The sequence below is a fragment of the Conger conger genome, chromosome 11 (genome assembly GCF_963514075.1).
Source record: "Conger conger chromosome 11, fConCon1.1, whole genome shotgun sequence".
NCBI lineage: Eukaryota > Metazoa > Chordata > Actinopteri > Anguilliformes > Congridae > Conger > Conger conger.
Genome location: NC_083770.1, coordinates 14,458,405 through 14,481,573, shown reverse-complemented (window position 1 = coordinate 14,481,573; position 23,169 = coordinate 14,458,405). Strand labels below are relative to the sequence as shown.

The 23,169-nt window shown below is 46.6% G+C and overlaps 1 protein-coding gene across 6 annotated transcripts in view; it reads left to right on the top strand.

Annotated features, from left to right (window-relative positions):
• The window catches only part of trpm3 (transient receptor potential cation channel, subfamily M, member 3), a 187,611-nt gene that overhangs the window by 114,645 nt on the left and 49,797 nt on the right, over nt 1–23,169 (top strand). For all 6 annotated transcript variants that reach the window (XM_061259587.1, XM_061259586.1, XM_061259590.1 and 3 more), the window contains exons 3-8: nt 1,445–1,646; nt 2,636–2,849; nt 4,663–4,787; nt 8,034–8,205; nt 17,414–17,588; nt 19,233–19,356. In XM_061259587.1, the coding sequence (XP_061115571.1) occupies nt 1,445–1,646; nt 2,636–2,849; nt 4,663–4,787; nt 8,034–8,205; nt 17,414–17,588; nt 19,233–19,356 (1,012 nt within the window). The remainder of the gene's footprint in view (nt 1–1,444; nt 1,647–2,635; nt 2,850–4,662; nt 4,788–8,033; nt 8,206–17,413; nt 17,589–19,232; nt 19,357–23,169) is intronic.

Below are 23,169 nucleotides of genomic sequence, written 5' to 3'. Positions count from 1 at the left end.
CCCTAATTCCCTGTGTCTCTCTGACAGGGATTTTTCCCCATTCGCTAAGCGACACGTCCCGGGTTTTGTTCACAGATTTCCTGCTACACGCTCGGTTTCAGCTTCTGCTGAAAGTGCCGTTGCATCGCTTGCGAAATGACTAATTAGGGGAACACTAAACCGCAAGATGAATGCGGTTTCCATTTGTTCTGTAGCAAGCGTGTGCGTCCAAACGGAGAGCGTGAAACTGTGTCAGGGTGGTCAACGCTACCGAAGTCTGTGAGCGTCAGGACGGTCCGCCAGCTGTTTCTCATTCTTTTCAGTTCCCTCTCACCGCAGCTGCCTCGGCCCGACTGTCTGAACACGGTCGCGCTAATTTCCGAAACGTTGGTGGGCTGACAGCTGTGCCCACCACCGGCCTCTGTGCATCTGCTAGCTGGAATCTTTCCTTTCATCCCCCTGTTTTTCTTTCGCTCTGGCGCCTAAGTTTTAAATGTACCCTCTTCATTAAGTTAGAAGCTAATAGATACTTGATTTTATATTCCCTGCAAGTCAGTGTTTTAACAACTTCAATGTAGGCCATTAAAGCATATTCAACTGCCGGACCAAGAATGTATTTTATGCTTTTACGGGCCGGTTCAAATGTTTTACATATGTAAATGCATTCCCCGGCATGCTCAGTGAGGCAGTAATTTAACTAATGAGAATGAGTCATTGTGGAGTTAGCAGCGACCGTCCGATGATGAATTCTCACCCCCACTCCAAATGAGCGCCTGGGTGTGATCTCGTATAATGCAGAATTCCATTACCCACCCTATTTCTTATGTATGTTACAGTGACATTATGCAAATGCAGAGTAATGCACTCGCTATGGATACGGGAATGGAATAACTCGATTTAACCATAGACAACCTTGTTAAAAAGTAAAAAAGTGGGATAAGGAATTGGAAAAAGATGATTTTGTCTGTGTGTGCGTGTGTGTGTGTGTGTGACTGCGTGTGTGCGTGCGCGTGTGTGTGTGTGTGTGTGTGTGCCTGTGTTGGGGAGTAATAAATCATCAACTGGGACCTTTCAAATAAAAGAGGTGGGAATAAATAAAAAGAAAAATATGAGAAAACAAATAAATTAAGTTTTTACTGAACTGAGGAGAGAATATAGAATGCCAGCCAACCAGAAATCATTTTGAAGAGTTATATTTTACAGTCTGGTAGAAGTCTGAAAACTATTTGGCTAGAGACAGACACCACACCACATAACCCTGTCGGCCACCAGCTTCTAACCTTAGCCCTATCTATAATACAAACCAAAACACCTAACCACAGGGCATGTCTGAGGAGGGTGAAAGTGACTTCCTGTTCCTCAGTGGGTGGAGATTGCGGCCATTTCCTGTATCTTACCGGGTGGGCTCCAGGAGTTTAAGGTCACTTTTCATTCAGACTTAACATTTTGCTTCCTGCTCTGACAGGTGCTGCTGCGGCCGCCTGATTGGCCAGCATGTGGGCCTGCCCCCCAGCCTTTCCTCCAGTCAGAACGACAAGAACGAGCGTCTGGCGAAGAACGACAGCCTGTCGGAGAAATGGTCCATCAGCAAACACACGCAGCTCAGCCCCACCGATGCCTTCGGCACCATCGAGTTCCAGGGCGGAGGCCATTCCAACAAAGCAATGGTAATTGCCACCCTCCTTTTCCCGTGTCCATGAACGATTAAGGGCTAGCTGCCTTTTGCAGACCAGCAAAACATGTGCAATATCCTTAGGGTCCTTAGGCAATATCCTACAACTGTGGCATGCTAGTTGGAAAGTTGATGTACTCTTCAAGGGCTCAAGTTGTATCTTTGTGATCACTCTAGGACTTGGAGCTGTACTATCCTCTAGGGTCTTCAACGCACTTGTCACTGGTTCTGATTTGCACTTTACTATACGTCACTGTGGATAAGAGTGTCTGCGAAATGACTGTAGTGTAATGTAATGCTGTTCCAACACTTTTGGAGGGGATTGTTTGTAAGAGTAGGCTATGCCGGGATTAGTTAGCATATTCCAGGATGTTCAAGGCCTATTCTGAGAGCCGGTAGAAAGAAAAGTTTGTATTTTAATGTTTTGACATAATGCAGGTGCCTTGGTTGACAAAAACATTGCAATGACAATATTTTCAAAAATATTATTTATTTGTTTTTATGAAATGTCCCTTGCAGTAGAGTATGTGTGTCAGCATACAGCACACTCTGATTGCCCTTTCAGAAAGAATGGTCCAAAAGTAACCTTTTGATTCCAAAGAAGAGCCCTATCTAGTTCTAGGGATCTTTGTCGGGCAAAATGTCTCTTTGTCGAGGAAGTTTCACATTTCACACCTATAATAGGTTCCGTAAAGAACTGAAAAGGCTTCCTCTATGGCAGGGGTGTCAAACTCCAGTCCTGGAGGGCTGCAGTGTCTGCTGGTATTTGTGGTTTCCTTTCAATCAGCAGCCAATTAAGGCCTTGAGAACAAGGTGTGGGGACAAGTCACTGCGGCCCTCCAGGACTGGAGTTTAACACCGCTGCTCTACGGAGATAAGCCGAAGAACCCTTTTCTGAGAGTGTGGTATGATCAAGGGCCACCCCTAACAGCCCTACCTCATGTAATGCGGTCTTTCTCTCTCTCTCTCTCTCCGCGGCCGCAGTACGTCCGCGTTTCCTACGACACGAAGCCTGACCTGCTGCTGCACCTGATGACCAAAGAGTGGCAGCTGGACCTTCCCAAGCTGCTCATATCCGTCCACGGAGGCTTGCAGAACTTCGAGCTGCAGCCGAAACTCAAGCAGGTCTTCGGCAAGGGTCTCATCAAGGCCGCCATGACGACGGGGGCCTGGATCTTCACCGGGGGGGTCAATACAGGTGAGACAGAGGGGCGGCACGGAAGGTCAGAGGTCAGGAAAGGCAACCTTCGGTCGTAATAAGAACATAAGCGGAGTAGATGTCTTTCAACCCTAATGCGACTCATTCGACCTGAGTCAACTAACTAGCAGCTCCATGAGACCTCCGTGAGACTAGCCATTGAACGAAGTGTGGTTTGTTAGGGTTGGAGTGAAAACCTACAGGACGATTGATCTTCAGATACAGGCCTGGGAACCAGTGGCTTAAAAGGTTTACTTTAATAAGAATAAGAATTCGGTTGTTTTGACTGTTTACAGGTTTGCAGAGAAGACACAAAACACAACAACGGAGTATGGAAGGTGTGGGGAGGGTGTGGGGAAGGGGGGCCATTTGGGCTTTGGGGGAAGATTTGGGGCTGAACTGGTTTGCTTGAGAGAGCTGGATTCTGACTTTGGCTGGGAGACCATGGCATTATATTACAATCACTCAGATTGTCTTGTCTAGACTGGCTCAGAGAACAGGAGAGGAGAACATCCGTGTTGCCCTCAGGAATACACAAGTGTAATATCACCAAGAAGACCCATTTATTATCTGCAAGTGTGAAGTTGGCCTAACAAACCAACAAATAAATTATTGTAAACAAAAGTAAATACCGGCACACAGCTACGCTATCTTTACAATATAGCAGTGCCGATAACAGTGTTGTCTCAAAAAGAAATCGGGCACCCAGAGGTTGCAGAACGGAGGTGTCTGGCTGGCTTGTTGGGCGTGGTGATATCTTGAAGATATAAGACGGTGTCCCTTTTAGCATTAGTCCCTTTAGGTACATCTGCACTATTTTCCATCTGCTGCAGTACACATCATCAAATCTTTAATGACCACAGCAGGAGGGGGCCATCTTATTTCTGTTTTAAAATCTCACTGAAAGATGATTACAGCACATTGTGCCTGTCGCTACTATTGACTCCTACACGTTTAGACATCAGGTGTAAGAAAGCCAAATGTTTCTGAATTATTATTATTGCTACATGAATTGGCATTAACTACTGGAGTTGCTAACAACTACATTATTTAATGCCAATTCATATTGGAATGAAAAACTATAATTTATACATGTATCTTATATTTTGCTAATGTATCAATATTCATGTCACTAATACATGAGTTAGTTATGAAATACATAAACTAATGCTGATTAATGTGACCTTACTGTAAAGTTTGACTATTGTTATTATTAGTTGATTGTTAGTTATGCAGAATGCATTATCATCATTAAGTAATAACATGTACTTTGTTGTACGTCGCTCTGGATAAGAGCGTCTGCTAAATGCCACGTAATGTAATGTAATGTAATGTACAAATTCATACTTACACATCTGTAGTCTGTAATTCCTGGATCAGAGCACTGAAAACAGATTTAGTGTGTGAAAATGAAAAGGGTTCCTTGGCCCATCACTTAGCACTTAGGTCGTATGCCTTCTGTATGTATATTTTCCCCAGCAGTAGACCCATTAGTCTCGTGTTCCCAGGCTGTTTCAGTAAAAGCGCTGGGGTCCAGGGGAGCACAAACAGAGACTCAGCTCCAGTGCCTGGGGGCAGTCTGGAGGAGGGAGGCTGTGTGGATGAGTGTCAGACCAAAGCCAGCACTGCTGGGAAGTGTAGAGTCGGGCGGGAGGGATGAAACATTACAGAGATCTCAAATGCATGTACGGTCCCACAGGAGGGGCCGAGGTGAAGCAGGGGATGAGATTGGTCGGGGGGGCGGGGGGGTTTGAGGAAGCGCGTATCGATCTGTCCGTCCTGACCCCCCCCCCCCCCCCCCACGCTGTTGCAGGGGTCATCCGCCACGTCGGGGATGCCCTGAAGGATCACGCCACCAAATCGCGGGGGAAGATCTGCACCATCGGCATCGCCCCCTGGGGGATCGTGGAGAACCAGGAGGACCTCATCGGCAAAGACGTACGTCCTGGGGGATACGCTGGGAACATACGGGGCTGTGTTTGTGTGTGTGTGTGTGTGTGTGTGTGTGGGGAGAGGGATGAAACAGAGACGCCTTTAAATGCAGGTACATCCCCAAAGCGAAAATGGACCTTGGCACCTCATTGTCTGGAATGTAGGAAGATTAACTGCATTCATTCAGTCCCTTTGTGTGTGTGTGTGTGTGTGCCTGCCTGTGTGTGTGTGTGTGCGCACGTGTATGCTTGTGCGCGCGCATGTGGTGCGTGTGTGTCTGTGTGTGGAAGGTGTGAAAGAAAGAATAATGGATTCTGTCCTGCGGAATGTAGAAGTGCTTCTTAAGCCCACACCATCGTCCCCTCTGATGAATGAGTTCACAGAGATGTCCCAGCATGCTTTGCGTCCCCCAGAGGGCCCGCAGAGCACAGGGTCTTTATTGAGTGTGACACGGTGCGTGTTGCCTTCCTCTCCTCTCTACTGTAAAAGGCGCCGTCAAAGACTGAATGCCAATATGGACAAAAGCCTGCAACTTGGCCCCATTGTGCTCTGGTCCTCATTCATTTCAGCAATCACAGAAGCTGATTAGCATTCTTACAGAAAGAATTGTGAAAGGGCAGGTCCTCATTTTTAATACAAGCCCCTGTTGAACATGGCGGTATAGCATTATGGTTCATGTTTTTCCAGTGATGCCCCTGAGAATATTGAGCCCTCCACCCCCCCCCCCCAAACTAGACACGGTCCTGCTTATAAATCACATTTACAGGAAAGTACTGTCGGAGAGGTGTGCTTGTTCTGGATTAATTCCCAGACAAAATAATTCTTGTAAGTTAATGAGTTGTGCCTGCTGATCAATACTCTGTCGGTAAAGAGGTTTTTCTTTTTTTTTTAAAAAGACTTCATTGCAGCAGGCTCTGGGACACAGTCGATAAACCACACCTTGGAGTGTCTCTTTTTTCCCTGTCTCCCTCTGACTCTCCTTAAGGGCTCTCTCAAACTCCCCTTGAGCCCTCCCACTCTTTCTCTCGCTCTCTCTCTCTCTCTCTCTCTCTCTCTGTCTCTGTCATGCACACACTATTCTCTCTCTCCCCCTCACTCTCTCTCTCTTTCATTCTCTCTAAGTCCTCTCTCAAACTCTCTTTGCGCCCTCCCTTCCTCTCTCCCTCTTTCCCTCCCTCTCTCTCTCTCTCTCTCTCTCTCTCTCTGTCTCTGTCATGCACTCTTCTCTGTCTCCCTCTCACTCCCTCTATCTCTCTTTCACTCTCTCTGAGCCCTCTCTCTTTCTCTCACTCTCTCTGTAACGCACACGCTGTTCTCTCTCTCTCTCACATCATCCTTTCTGGGGATTGGTGATGTAACAGGATAACTGGAACATTTTAGGCACTGTTTCCAGCAGGAAGTGTTTGAAGCGCGCGCAGCAGAGTTTGGTGAATTATGCATCAGCCCCATGCGCCGCCGCTCTTTGCGGGTGTCACTCTCTTTCCATCTCACTGGGAAACGAGCGCGCGGAGAAGGCCAGGTGGAACCCGGGATCCTGCAGGGCTATTCAGCCTGGCTGCTGGAGGGCTGCAGTGTGTCTCGGGCGGGGATATACAGTGAAACTGCGGTCCTGGGCAGCCACATTGTCTGCTTGTTTTTTTTTTTGGAAGGTTTCAGCAGTTCAGTGCTTAGTTTATCATTTGTCGGCTAATGAGTCCACACACTGTTTCCAGTCCTTCATGGCCCTGTATCACAAAGGATTACTGGATAACTGTTCTGTGTAAAACCCGGAAACGTCCCAAATCTGGAACATGGACTGAAGAAACGAGCTGTTCCGGGTTTTACTCAGTGCAGTTATCCAGCTAACTCACTAATCCTGCTTCATGAAACAGGCCCCAGGACTAAAGTTTGAGATAATGTCTGTGTCCAGCTAAGGCACACACCCTATAATCCAGCCTGTAATGCGATTGGATGTGGGCAACCAGGGAGGGAGGGCTTCGGTCAGCGAGTTTGAACAACAGCGCCCCCTCTGGATAGTCAGTTGCCTGCAGCCTGCCTGTTCTGGCTACCTCAGCTTTCAGAGTTGATATCTGCACTACTTATTGTTCTTTATATTCATTATACCCAGGATATTGCAGTGGATATGTGCTGTAATATAGTGATCAGTCCCAGTGAGGACAATCAGCCTTTTACATTTATTACTTAATTTAATTTCTGGCTTTGCTTTATTATTATTATCTTAAAAAGATGCTGGTTCCTGCTCTGAGACAGACAGTTAAAGATCAGCTTAAAACGCCTGGCTCAAAGCAAGCTGGTATTAAATAGAGGCCATTAATAATTCAGTGGTTTTGAAGTAGGACAGAGAGGGAAATCGAGTATTTATAGCCTCACTAAAGTGGACCAGGGATGCTCACCCACCCAACCAGGTTCTTTAATTAGGAGGGTGGAGTGTGTTTTTTTTTTTACCCCTGTACCAGGACTATTCCGGTGCTATACCATACATGTAGGCCAATACCCCTTTTATTCAACCAAATTCAATTATCACGCTATATACGATTGTGTCAAAAAGATATGTGCTGTACTCTTCCCCCCCGCCCCTGAGTTTTATCTCAGCCTTTTGTCTTCAGCCGAACCGTGCTGTGAATGGATTTACCTTGCAGCTGGATAAAAGCGAGAATTGCTGGGCTTTTAAATGGATAATCTAACGGTGGCCTTCCACAGGAGACTGGAAAATAAACGAGCGCTCTCAGGAAATCTGCGCCATCGCACACTGTGCGTCAGAAAAGCCTGTTAAAGGTTACCCTGAGTATCACCACTGGGCACATTTTTCAGCTTCTTTAACATTGGAAGTAAATCTGGAATACATAAAATCGTAAAGAAGAAAAATTTCTGTGGAATGTTTTTGTGAGACTCACACAGGAGGACGCGTGTTGGTTGTGGTGCTGCGATATTGAACAGTCAGTCGAAGGCAAGACGTCCGTGTGTTCATTGATGTGTGGGTTACAGACCTGGGTGAAATATGTCATTGTTTTGGATTCAAATACTTTTCTGTGCTTGTTTGATCTTGCCTGGTGCAACTGAGCCAACGAACCAGGACCAGATGGGAAGCACTTTTTGGGAGTATCCCATAGGTTCTAACACAGTAGACAATCTCAGTAAAATGTAGGAAAGGATTTGAATCCAATTATGGATTTGAGGTCTGGTGGGTTAAACAGGTGGTCAGACTGCGCATGATGGTTGTGTTTTGTTCACGGTGCCATGTTACCTGTACAGGTGGTCAGACCGTACCAGACCATGTCCAACCCCCTGAGCAAGCTGACGGTCCTGAACAGCCTGCACTCCCACTTCATCCTGGCCGATAACGGGACCACGGGGAAGTACGGAGCAGAGGTCAAACTCCGCCGGCAGCTGGAGAAGCACATCTCCCTGCAGAAGATCAACACCAGTGAGTGCAGAGCCAATCGCATGGTGTCACTGGGCAAACCTGCACATCACGGTCCAATCACGTGCGCATACTGAGACGGCACACACATCACGGTCCAATCATGTGCCATCACTGAAACGACAAGCACTGTATGGTCCAGTTCCATGTCAGCACTGAAATAAACACAGTATGGTCCAATCGTATTGCCAGCACTGAATCAGCAAGTACAGTATGGTTCAATCAAGTGCCAGTACTGAAACAGGAAACACAGTATTGATCCAATCACACACAAAAATTTAAACAGCAAACACAGTATAGTCCAATCACATGCCCTCACCAAAATGAAAAAAATATTCTGCTGCAAACACACACCAGCACTGAAACGACAAGCACAGAACTATCCAATCACGCACCCACTTTAAAATAGCAAACCCAGTGCTCAGACTTAAAGAGCAAATAGGCTGTGGTCCAATCAAAAGCCCCCGCTGATATGAACAACAGAGTACCATCCAATCACACGCTCACTCTAAAATATTAGGCGGGTACGACATGTACTGTACATTTTGTTCCAGTCTTCAGCGAGATGGATGGTACAAACACAATAGGCTCCGATCACATGCCTTTACCAGGGCATCCAGGACCTATCACAAGTCAGCATCAGCGCAGTCACATCCAGCCAGGCTGACAGCTCCTGACTTTCGAGTACGTTTTCCTGCGATGCTGTCAGCAAAAAAAGTGAGACCCAGTCCGCCCCCTTCCCCTCAACACACCTCCGTCCCCAAACCCCCCCACCCACCCCTCAAAGGCTTACAGAGAGCAACACCACACCTCTGCAAGAGATTTCATCAGGTTGACAGACTAGCAGCTGATCCGCACTACCTGAAATAGCTCCAAAGCAGGTCTGTGAAAAGCAGTGCTGACTGTCAAATCTTAAGCCCACTGCTCAGGCATGACAAATGTGTGGGCATAATTGTGATTGTGAGTGCGTGTATTTCCACCCACCTCTGATTTAGAAGCTGTCACATGCCTCTTGTCATCTTCAATTTCTATTTATTACGGAAGCCCAGGAATCAGACACATTTGAATGAAACAAAATTATTTTCCCCCTTGCTTCCGCCCCACTCCCGTGCCCCCTCGAGGGTTTTCACCGTAGACTCCCGAAATAGATTTGTGTTACAGCGAGTTTGTATTTGAATTGTGTTCCCCGGCAGGAATTGAATGAGCTCGGCAAAAAGATGCAGATTCCTATTTGAAACCGAAACCAAGTAAGCCGGGCAGTGATGGATTACAGCTGTCCGTTCTGAATTTGGACATCGGCTGCCTTCCTGACGGCTCTCCATACGCTTTACGGATCAAATATAATACAGTGCGGTTATGGAAGGAAGGGTGTGTGTGTGTGTGTGTGTGTGTGTATTGCGTCTCTTAGTAATTTTATTTCAACTGATTACCTACCTGTCTTGTGGGGACCTCAGTGTTTGCGAGGACTGTTTTATTTATTTTTCTGGTCGTTCTGAGGGCTCAGAATGTCTCATTATGTCAGAACTCCTGGGTGAGGCTCCCGCTCTGATTTTCCCATTGTGAAAACCGCACAGCTTTTCACTGAGAGATACACTCACTGAGCACTTTATTTGTGTACACCTACTTATTCATGTGATTTATCTAATCAGCCAATCGTGTGGCAGCAGCGCAATGCATTCAATCATGTAGATGTGGGTCAGGAGCTTCAGTTAATGTTCACATCAACAGAATGGGGGAAAAAATATGATCTCTGTGATTTCGACCTTGGAATGACTGTTGGTACCAGACAGGTATCTCAGAAACTGCTGATATCCAGGGATTGTCACGCATAGCAGTCTCTAGAGTTTGCAGAGAATTGTGCGAAAAACAAAAAGCATCCAGTGAGCAGCATTTCTTCAGGCAGAAACACCATGTTAATGCAAAAGGTCAGTGGAGAAGGGCCAGACTGGTAAAAGCTAACAGGAAGGTGACAGTAACGCAAATAACCACACATTACAACAGTGGTATACAGAAGACCATCTCTGAACACACAACGCATCAAACCTTTAAGTGGATAGGCTACAGCAGCAGAAGACTTAATAAGTCTAAAAAAAAGTCAAATGAATACCTAATTAAGTGCTCAGTGAGTGTATAACATTGTCATTTTCCCTCTGCCACTCATGTGTCGAGCGACATGCTATGTGACAGGAGTCACATGCATCAGCCATTTCCCCCTCACTCGCCTGCTGTCAAAATGGTGGCGGTTTTGACGGCAAGACCGCCAGGTTAGGCAGCCTACCCACCGCCAAATATGGAATCATTATTGTGTGAGAGACACAACCTCCCTTCTCCCACCACGGGGAATCCATCGAGGGTGACGGATTATGTGTCTTTGGAGGAATGTTCTGTGCTTTTCCCGGGTTAACCACAGAGAAAAAGGAACAGGGGATTGTGGGAAACCAGCAAGGAGCACGCGGCGGTCTGACTCGCCCCCCCCCCCCCCCCCCCCCTCACCCATCTGGTCATGTGACCTGTGGGCTTCCCTTTGTCATCCTATGCCTGAGAATGAATGAAGGGGGCTGGGAAGGCAAAGGGACGTTCAGTTGTCATCACCAGCATCTACCCCTCCTCCCTCACACCTTCTCTCCTCCTCCTCCTCCGATCAGATCATCCCCCCATCCGGTGAATCCTGCATGAACATCGCTCACCTGGCCTCCTCCTCCTCCTTTTCCTCGGTTAAAATCTGCAATTTCTGCACCCACTCTACCTCAAGTTCTCAGTTCACACTGGCTGTTGAAGAACCACCACATCCTGGCTCTCATTAGTTTGGTCACCTGATCAACCTTTAGTTGAATTAGGTTAATGAAAGTACATTTAATTTGGTCACTGGTAAATTTAGTCTGTTTCATAGTTTCCTTGTGAAAAATAGGAGAAAACGTTTCGCAGTGAAAAGAGTATTTCGAATGAGTCTGCTAATTAAAAGTTAGACAATGCTGAAAAATGAGTAATGATTGTGTAAAAAGCTGGAATTATTTTGTTTATGATAGATTTTAGATTTCGTTTGTGTATTCATGAATTATGTGTTTGTTTGATGAAAAGGGTTTAATTTGTTATTTACCCTTTTCATTTGCGATGTTTGACAAACAATATTTTAGTTAAACGGAAAAAGAATATTTCACTTAGTGTTGGAATACTCCGAAAAGCTATGTTTGCTTGTACACGACAGCTATTTACCCTGTCTAGTCTGGCCTGAAATAGGACAGCCAGGTCATGCAAGGATATAACACCAAATTAACCTCGGGCCTATCTGCCAGTGTGTGGAACGTCTCGAGTGTGTTTAACCTTCGAGCGGCAGTTGCCTGTTCTCGACACGTCCAGTTGGCCCAAAAATCTTAACGCCCTCTGCCAGTTTCCTTCAAAACAAATGCCTTTCTTAGCCTCTCTATCTCTGGGAGCTCTGTTGGACAGCGGGCCCCGGTGGTGTGAGCTTTGGCTAATCTGTCAGAGGAGGAAGGAAAGCGACAGGCTTTAAGAGTTCTCTCCATACCCAGCATCCACTGTGGGCCTGAGGAGCCTGTCCACCCAAACCTCATCTCCGGTAATTGCGTGTGTGCCAGACAGATTGGGAAAGAAGGAAGGAGAGAGAGAGGGGGGGGGGGGGGGCATTGTGTGTCTTTTCCTGCTGGTGAAGGCTGGAGCTTTTTCTTTCTTCTTCTTCTGTGTAAACCTGCCGGAGCAGATGTGTGAAAGAAAGTGTTATTTCGCTCGCGGCCAAACTCTCCCTGCCTCAACACCCTTGACATGTAACACAGTTACAGCCTTTTCGCTACTCTGCCACCTCCTGTAGGGAGGTGCTGTCCTTCAAACGCAAGTCCAGGAATATACACTCAGTGAGCACTTGGTAGACCTGTACACCTGCTTGTTAGGGCAAATATTTAATTAGCCAATCATGTGGCAGCAACTAAATGCATAAAAGCATGCAGACATGGTCAAGTGGTTCAGTTGTTTTACAGACCAAATGTCAGAATGGGGAAGAAATGTGATTTAAGTGACTTTGACCGTGGCATGATTGTTGGTGCCGGACAGGGTGGTTTGAGTATCTCAGAAACTGAGATTTTCCGGCACAACAGAGTTTGTAGAGAATGGTGAGAAAAACAAAGAATATCCAGTGAGCGGCTGTTCTGAGGGCAGAAATATGTTGTTAATGAGAGAGGTCAGAGGGGAAGGGCCAGACAGGATGGTGATGGTAATGCAAATAACCACATATTACAACAGTGGTTTGCAGAAGAGCATCTTTGACCATACAACGCATCAAACCTCTTAGTGGATAGACTACAGCAGCAGAAGACAAATAATTCCAATAAATACCTAATAATGTGCTCAGTGAGTGTATATTAGCATTGCAGAAAATTAAATTAAATGTTATTATATTTGTATGCCGCATTTTACAGAAGACTGTCAGAAGGATGCTTTGCAGAGTAACAGAAGGGCAAAAGAAAACGCCAGGCCAGAACTCCCAAATAGTGAGCATCCATCCATTCATTATCTGAACCCGCTTATCCTGAACGGGGTCACAGGGGGGCTGGAGCCTATCCCAGCATACATTGGGCGAAAGGCAGGAATACACCCTTGACAGGTCACCAGTCCATCGCAGGGCACACACACCATTCACTCACACACTCATACCTACGGGCAATTTAGACTCTCCAATCAGCCTATCCTGCATGTCTGTGGGAGGAAACCGGAGTACCTGGAGGAAACCCACAAAGACACGGGGAGAACATGCACACTCCGCACAGAGAGGCCCCGGCCGACGGGGATTCGAACCCAGGACCTCCTTGCTGTGAGGCGGCAGTGCTACCCACTGCACCATCCGTGCCGCCTTAAAATAGTGAGCATGTGAGGTATAAACCGTGGTGAAAAACTCTCCAATGGGAGGAAATCTGAAGGAGTCCTCTGCTGGCCAGCGAGGTGTTCATCTAATCACATAGCGTTACTGTACGTAGTAGCTTCATGGGTAAAATTAAAACCTTGACCTGTCCACAAAGCAAATTCTCATTCAAGCGACGGTGTTCGGGGCTTGTTGGTGCACGATGGCATGTCAGACATCTGCTTTGGCCCCAGTTTTTAATTTTAGAATCAGCCTTGAGCCAAGATAGGTTCTGGGATGAGACGTTAAGCGAGGTCTCGACTCTGTGCGGTCGAAAAGAACTCACACCCCTGTTCTCTGACATTGGTATGGCCGTCACACATCACCCACGTTGAGATGATGTGTAGAAACAGGTATCGCCAATCCATCCCGGCCGTCCTGTTGGCGTGTAAAATCAGCCATCGCCGGTCCGTGCGTAAGCGTCACGATGGTGCATCAAAGCGTACAGCACCCGTCCGCTTCTGAACCGGCCTGCAGCTCCCAACAGAATGACTCATTTCTAGTCGGAGATGACAGAACAGAGGTTTGTCTGATCCTGTTATATGCCTCGTCTCATCTCTCTCTCCCTCTCTTTCTCTCTCTTCTTCAAGGCTTGATTATGTGACCATATGGGGCCCCAGATATTACCATGGACTAAGCAGATGGTCCACGCTGTATACCCAACATTGATACTTCTCCCTTCTGTTAACGGCGAAACCGAACAAGTCATACACCTTCTCATAAACACAGCACCCAAAACCCCTGCTACCAAAAAAAAAAAAAAAAAGCCTCCTTCAAGAACACAGAAGGAATGTGAGCTTCGCCCATCTGCTCAGACTATCGTAATATCGATGCATACATTTGCAAACAGGCCCAAACAAAAGCTCAAACGCTGAAAGGATGTGAATCACTGAAACATGTTCTCAATTTTTTTTCACGTGGGTGGACTGCAATGTGTGAGTGATGTGCTGACGTCAGCACATCAGAAATATCCCTACAAATCCACTGTGTCTTCCGGGCTGAAGCCTTCCGCCTGGAGTCCCTCTCTCCCAAACAGGGATTTCACTCCAACATCCATTCCCATTCTTTTGTCTGGTGGTATTTAACATCTGCAGAGGATTACATTCGGCTGTACTGCTGTGATATCCGGAACGGTTAGTGTAGATACACAACAACATTAACATTCTCCGCTGACCTAGAGGCAGTTACAACAAAACTATACCCAACAGTCATGACCAAATAAGAAATAAAAAACATTTTTAGTGGCAGCTTCTTCTGGCCGTAAAGCTGTATCCCCAACTTCTCAGTTACGCAACGTTAATAGGAGGGTGAAAATAAGGTTCTCAAAGCTGAATTTCACTCCGATGGGATGAGTAAAACTCATGAAGCTCTGGCTATTTTTGAAAGGCAGACTGGGTCACATTAAGAACGGTATGTTCGTTGACAGCCTCATTTGTCCATGTTTATTTGGTTGGCAGAAGCTCTTATCCCAGAATTAAATGGTGAAGTCAAGCTTTTTTTTTTTTGGTGGTGACAGAAATATATATTTTTTTAGCAGCAGCCCTGAACAGCGACTCACAGTTGAGCTTTAATAAGTGACCGTGACTGAGGAGCTCATTTTCTCCACACTTCACTGTCATTGTGTCTGGATGCACACGGGCAGCGGTCTGAATGGGTGACTCCTAATTTCTGGCTCCCAAACTTCAAAAGCAGGACCATCTGTGCGCCAGTGGGGTGAACGAGGGGTGACAGGACCGACACTCCCCTCTCTCTCCATCTCATGCGCCTCCTTTTCAGAATTCACGAAGACCAGGCCAAAAATACTCAAATGTCACCACAAGTTTCAAACTGCAGTTTACAGTTTCAAACTGCAGTTTACAGTTTCAAACTGCAGTTTACAGCGAAGGCCATTTAACACAACCTGCAGGCTCACTAGTGCCCCCTGGGGATGGCAGAGGTGTATGATAGGGCTGCTTTTTAGCAGTTTTCAAAGACCAAAGACTGTCAGCCTGGTCGCACGTCCACCTTTGGGCCAAACATCACTCTAAATCATGCAAACACATTTCCTGTTGAAATATAACCAGTGACATCCATATTCCAACCCAAGCTACCTACAGTAACCTTGCCCTTGACCTTGAGCCTTGACCCTAGTTTTACCAACGAGGACCAATGGGATTAGAAGGAGCAAGAATGTGGGTTTGAGGCACTAATAATGTGTGACCAGAGCTCTGTGAAAAGTGCACTCACCTGCTCAGGGGTGCACAACAAGGGCCGGTCCGTTTCAGGATTTTCTCCCAACTTCTGTTCTTAATTATTTCATGAACTCAATAATATCTTGAGCTGATATTTGTAAAAGCACCAGCTATAGCCTCAGACGGCAAGTGTATTCTAAATATTTTACTGTGCTCAAGTGAACCACGGTAGTTTATGGAGCTGTCAGAAAAGTAAAACTACAATTGGTACAGGAGTAGTGCACCCCTGCCCTAGCTGTTCTGGCCTCAGCACGGCTGCTAGAAATGAAGGCTTTCAGTTACGCGATGGTTTCATCTCGACTACGGCAGCAAGATGGCCGATCTGAGAGACTATAACGTTCGCAGATGACAGTAGACGGAAATTCATCTGAAACAAAATGAAACTGTAGAGGAAACTGTAATGAAAAGCCTGTGGAGTGTTCACGAGTAAGGACATTTTTGAAAGCAATATCTTATTGTTTTGGGGGTTTTCTGAGGTGATTGGGTCAGGGCTTTGCAGAAATGTGATAATTTGCAGAATATTGTGACGGGGCTTCTTAAGGCCACCCCTCCCGTACGTGCCCAACACCCCCCCCCCACACACCGGTCACAGTCACAGCTATTAATTACTTTTAATCACTGCTAATAGCTGTTATTTCCGCTTAATTACTGACACTTAGGCCAATCTCTCTCGCTCTCCCTCTCTTGCTCTCTCTTTCCCTCCTTCCCTCCCTCCACTCCGGGGGGACGCCTGTGTGTTCTTGGGGGAGCTGTGATTAGAAATCTCTCTGAACTAGTGGAGAGGGAAACATAGCGGCTTATTTGTGTGAGAGCAGTCTGTCCGTAGCCTCCAGGCTACCGGATAGCCCGAGGCTAACTGCCCACTGCGATCAGACAGTGCAGTCCCCAGTAGTGAGGTTAGCGGATCTGTGCAATGTCCCCAGGACAGAAACGGGCAAAAATCTGCCACAACGTGTCTTTACTGTGTAGGAAGGAAAGCAACTGCTTACGTTACATATAACATTCTGCGCATGAATATAAATGTACCTTTCAGATACGTAATTACACAGACCACCCCTGAATTGCAAACTCAACAAGATCATGCAGCCGGGTATTATAAGGCTGTTTGGTTGCAAGATGGTCATGAGGTCTCTTTTGCAACTTCTGTCTGTCTGTCTATCTCATACACACCCACTTTCTGTGTGTGGTTAATGAAGACAGGGATTTTGGTTAAAGCATTGTGATTGTTTCTCTTATGTTATAATTTTAGACCGTGAAAGAAGCTTATTCTGATTGGCTGTGTGGCGTTTCCAGGGTTGTCTTTTGGATATTTTACTTTCTTCAGTGCGTTCATTCCCTTTGTGATGCTGCCAATTAGAGCTTTTAAACAAAGTCTCTCTGATTCATTCTTTCCTTCTCTTTCACTTCCTCTCTTTTTGAATCACTCTCCATCACCCTCTTTCTCCCCCTCCCTTTCTCTCTTTCTATCTTTAACTCCCTCCTGTTCTCTCCCCCTCTCTCCCTCCCTCTCTGCCCTCTCCCTTTCTCTCTTTCTGTCATTAATTTCCTCCTGTTCTCCCCCTCCCTCCATATTTCCCCCCGCCCACTCTCTCTCTCACTCTCCCCCCTCTCTCTCTTTCCCTCTCCCCCCCTCTCCCTCTCCCTATCTCTCTTTCCCTATCTCTCTCTCTCCCTCTCTCTCTTTCTCCCTCTATCTCCCCCTCTCCCCCCCCTCTCTCTCTCTCTCTCTTTCTCCCTCTATCTCCCCCTCCCTCCCCCCTCTCTCTCTCTCTCACTCTCTCTCTCCCTCCCTCCCCCCTCTCTCTCTCCCACCTTTTCCTCCCTCTTCCTCTCTCTCCCCCCCCTCTCTCTCTCTCTCCCCCCTCTCTCTCTCTCCCCCCTCTCTCCCTCTCTCTCTCCCCCCTCTCTCTCTCTCTCCCCCCTCTCCCTCTCTCTCTCCCCCCTCTCTCCCTCTCTCTCTCTCTCTCTCTCTCTCTCTCCCCCCCTCTCTCTCTCTCCCCCCTCCCTCCCCCTCTCTCTCTCCCTCTCTCTCTCTCTCTCTCTCTCTCTCTCTCTCTCTCTCTCTCTGCAGGGATTGGTCAGGGAGTGCCGGTGGTGGCTCTGATAGTGGAGGGCGGGCCGAACGTGATCTCCATCGTGCTGGAGTACCTGCGGGACACGCCCCCTGTGCCGGTGGTGGTGTGTGACGGCAGCGGCCGCGCCTCCGACATCCTGGCCTTCGGCCACAAGTACTCCGAGGAGGGAGGGTGTGTGTCCCCCAACATTACCACATGACCCCTAGTATGAGCACATGAACACAAGCATGACCACACCACCACATGACCACTAAGCATGACTACATGACCCCTAAGCATGACCACATGACCCCTAAGCATGACCACATGACCACTAATCATGACCACATGACCACAAGCATGACTACATGACCCCTAAGCATGACCACATGACCACTAAACCTGAGCACATGACCCCTAGCATGACCACATGACCACTAAACATGAGCACATGACCACTAGCATGACCGCAAGCATTACCAAATTAGCATGACCACATGACCACAAGCATGACCACATGACCCCAAACCTGACCACATGACCACTAGCATGATCACATGACCCCAAACCTCACCACATGACCACATGCTTGACTGCATGATCACTTGATACCCTTGCTATTGTTCCATGCTGTATTATGTTGCTATAGTTTGTGGATGGAGGGTGGGTTTCATCAGCAGCAGACCTGGGTCAAATGCTGTAATTGTTTTGGTTTCAAATACTTTGACCGAAGGACCTTGCCTGGTGCAGTTGAGCTAACCAAGAGGACCAGAAGGCGGTGAATATTTCATAGGTTCCGATACACCGGACAAGCTCAGTGAAGTGTCGAAAAATATTTGAATCCGAAGACAATTGTGTATTTGACCCAGGTCTGACCTCTATCATGAGCATATGATTGCGGTAAAGTTGCCTGTGTTGCTGTAAGGGTTACGGCGCATTAATCACCGTTCTGTATATTCTGAGTGATTGTATGGGTCATTGCCACCAGGAACACTTCATTATGCTTTATGTAGCCTAATAAAGACTATTAAGCCTTTTGTTGTAATAATCATATATTCTCGATATGTGCTGGTGGCCTGGTTACCGTCTCCACGGAGACCTGTGTGTGGAGGTTCGAGCACTGCCGTTCTGCGGCAGATTAGCGCTTGTGTAAATGCCATTTACCATATTTAGTGTGTGAATCAGAGTGGGGTACACAAGTGCTTAAAAATGCATCACCTCGCCGTATTTGCATAATTTCATTCCCACACTGGGGTTATATACACACGATACGCCGTATCGGATGTGTTGTAGTTTGTAGATCTCGCCCGAGGAGAAGAGAGGAATAAAAGATACTGATTATTGTGTGTGTACTTCTTTCCCTCTGTACCCACTCATCCTCCTCTCACCCCCTCTCTCCTGCAAACCCCTCTTTTCCTGTGTTATGTATATTCATCAACCTCCTTCCCTCGTTCCCTCTCTTCTGATTTGTCTCTTTTTCCTGATTTTCTTCCCTTTCCACTATCTCCCCCTTTTTCTGTTTGTTTCTTCTCTTCCCTCCCTCTCTCTCTCCGTCGCCATCACAAATGTCAAATTTGCTTCCGTCTTGTACTCTTTCCCTGCTGACTTCTCTCTATTTCATTCTCTCTTTCGTTCTATTTTCCCCTTTATCTTGCTTTCCCTGACTTTAATATCGTCCCCCCTGTCTCTCTCTCTCTTTCTCTCTCTCTCAATCTCTCTCTTTCTCTCTCTCTCGCACCCCTCTCTTGCTCTCCTTCTCTCTCTCTTCCTCTCTTTCTCTCACCCCTTTCTCTGTCTCTCTCTCTTCTCTCTCACCTCTCTCTCTCTCTCTCTCAGGATCATAAACGAGTCTTTGCGGGACCAGCTGCTGGTGACCATCCAGAAGACGTTTAACTACAGCCGCACACAGGCCCAGCACCTCTTCATCATCCTCATGGAGTGCATGAAGAAGAAGGAGCTGGTGAGTGAGACACACCCTGCCCCACTACCCCCACACGCCCTGCCCCAATACTCCCACACCCCACCCCACTACCCCCACCCCATAACCCTACCCCCCAACCCAACCTCACCCCGTAACCCTACCCCCAACCCCAACCCCAACCCCAACCCATAACCATATCCCCTCAACCCCACTCCATATCCCCACCCCAGACCCATCTCTGATACTGCACATTCCTTAAACACAAAAACACACATGCATGCACACACACACACACACACACACAAGTACACACACGCATACACACACACAAACACACACACACTAGTCCAGGTTCACTGCTTCTTTTTCTTCAGAAGATCTGCAGATGATATAGACCCAGGATACCAGGTGTTTATAGTATAACCAACTGCTTCCAATTGACAAATGCAAGTGCTGAATATCTGAATATAAATGGAAATATAAGCACCCCTGTGGTTCCCCTGGGCCAGTGTTGAAGCCCTTGCACTATTTAATGCAACACCACCACCATCCAAGGTGTCATCGAATGAGGAAAGTGTCAAGTGCCATTGGCTGAGGCCTACAGTGTAATTCTAAAATTATTGGTTGTTTTTTGGTGAAAGACCTCCCAGGCATGGCATTGCATCCTACCACACGATAAGCATAATATTAGTCATTGATTTAATTCCCTTTTTTTATTTTGTTTTACTGCATGTACCTTTTCTGAAGTTGTCATCTGAATGTAAATGTGCCCATGATATGCATGTCTTGCTTTTTAAATGTACTAATTATTTTTTAAATTAAATTACAAACTTTATTTTGTGTGTGTGTTGTGTGTGTTGTCCATTCTTGGTGTGCATCCACTTTTTCATTATGTTTAATCCATATGTTGATTTGAATAAATACATTTTTGTGTTTGGTTTGGTGTGGTCATTGTCATCGTTGTTTTTTCTATTGCTTAAAGTAAATTCACCACCTCCCAAAGAGAGAACTTTCTTTAGAACTACTTTAAAGTTTGCTTCATCCGCAATGAATTTGTGGAGCCAGAAGACCTTTATTACTGGGATATATCGTGGAGAATAGCCCTTAATGGCAGTAAAAACTGGAGAATGGTGCTATGATGGAGGAGTCCCGTCTCCCTCTGGCTGTCTCACTGAGATATTACATCACAGGACCCTTCCGCCGCTTGGACGGAAAACTCCGGAAGCCCTGTGTAGCAGTGACAGATGCTTCCTTCCGTTCAGTGCTTTGCAGCATTGTTCCATCTTGTGAAAGATGCAGGCGACTGGCTTTAAAGAGCGGATGGGAATTACCAGTGCAGTGTACAAATTCACACACCCCCATACACACATACATACACACACACCATACACACCATACACAAATACACACACACACACACACACACATACATAGACACACACACCATACACACACACACACACATACATACACACATACACACACATACACACCACACACACACATACACACATACACACCATACACACATACACACACACACACCATACACACACACACACACACGCACGCATACAGACACACACACGCACGCACACAGACACACATAGACACACATGCACACACATGCATAGATGCACACATGCACGCACACACACACATACACACACACACACGCACGCACACAGACACACATAGACACACATGCACACACATGCATAGATGCACACATGCACACACACACGTACACATACACACATAGACACACATGCGCACGCACACTTACACACACAAACACATACGCACACATACGCACATAGACACATGCGCACATATGCATAGACGCACACACGCACACAGACACTTACACATAGACACACATGTGCACACACACGCACACACAAGGCATACACATGCTGACACACACAAACAGACACATAAATATACACCAGTATACCAGTGAGAAGCGCGCGCACACATGCAGATGCACACAGCAGACGTCAGGCAGCCCATTCTCAGCTCTCTAATCCCTGAGACCCAGAGCCAGAGGCAGTGTTGCAAAGCCAGTCTTCCCTCTCTCCCCGACTGAAGCAACTGCCATTCCTGTCAATAAAAATCCTCTCGCAGAAATCAGGGCTTTTCCCAGCTTCTGCTCTGAACCGTCTCTGAATCCACCTCCTCGGTCAGTCAAGAGAGCAGGCAAGTGCGTCTGTCTTACAGGAGGAGAGGCTATCGGCTGCTGAAATATAAAAACGCCGCAGCGTTTTTAGGCTAATTAATGTCAGTGTGTGTTATAAAGATTCGCTAAGCCTTGGGACAAATCATACCACGGTTGATAACTCACTGGAGAGATAAAACGTAATTTCCTTTCTTTTTTGTTTTGCTTCTTTTTTCTTTTCTTTTTTTCAAAAAAGGTCATTGTTCGGAGCAAACGGAGATGCCGAACGATTACTAATCCAATTTTCCCGTGCAAGTACTGCAATTTCGTATTTATTCAGTGAATTATGAGGCTAACGGAATGCCAATCTCCCGTTGTCACATGAGCGGGATTCATTTACCAATCCGGTGCTTCGAATCGATAATGGGAGGGCCGAACGTGGTGCGTCCAATGGCGTTACGGCGGGGTCCTGCTGAGTTTAACATAAATCATTACACCATGGCACCTCGCATGAGTGACTTAGCGGTCCCGCGGAATCGCCTGATATCGATCCACTTTAGGGTGATGCCCTGTGTGGGAGGGAAAGAATGATGCTGCCACCGCAGTGTAACCGGCTTACGGATAGTAAAATCTAAATCCGGACCCGACAATCAAAAAAAAAAAAAAGTCTTATTTTTGAAGGAAATCTGCTATTTATGTGTTATAACTGGAGCAGGTGAAAATAAGGAGGCATCTTCCCTTCATGTTTCCCTTGAAAATCACTTAGATCACATTTCCTGTCATTCTGACATTTGGTCTGAAAAACAGCTGAACCTCTTGACCATGTCTGCATATTCTCAACTGATGTACAGTAGTTGTTGTACAATACACAATTGCTTCCTCTGTATCTCCTGTAGAAGTAGATCTATAGAAGAAAAATGCTCATTTTGACCTACATGTTTGACCTGCTCTGGCGTGAGTGTCTGATGTATAGTTGTCTGGGAGCCACCGCAGTTTGCATCACTGGAGAAAGACGGAGTCTGATTGGCTGATGTTGAATGTAAGTCACGTGTTTCAGTTTGGGCCCTATCAGGCACTGCTGCTCCGGACGTGTGTGGATGTTCGGGGTGCTTTCCCAAGATTTAGGAGGGCTCCACCTAATTTTCTGTGCATGTTTCACCCAAGGTGGTCTGGGCTTTGAGACTAACATGTTCCGGCAGATTTAAAAAATCTCTATTTCTCAGTTTTGAGATGTCCCAACCATTTGCATAATCAAAATCAAGACAGAAGCGGCATTTTATGTTTTTTTTCTCCCTGTAAGGATGTTTCGGTGTATCCATTTGCTTTTAATTATAAACCGCGGTTTGAACATGTTAGAACGGGAACAAAGCTCAATTATCCAGGAAGCTTGTGTTTGCCTTATTTTATCTAACCGCAGCTGAGAACTTTTTATTTTGTTTCTGAAAAGGCAAAGTCTAACGGGGAGAAAGGGAGACAATGCAAGGGGTTGGGTGCCTCTTCTCCAAGTTTCTCATTGGCTGTCACAGCAAAGAGACGGCCAATCCAAGCTGCCTTGAAGAGCTTTTCCGTGTTCCGTAGAATCTTCTCCTTTAGATGTCCTCTGTTTGTCAGGATTCAGTAATCAGAACGGACGAATACTGTCTGTGTACCTGCTGAAAATTGAATGAAAGAAATAAATCATCCAGCCTTGAAAA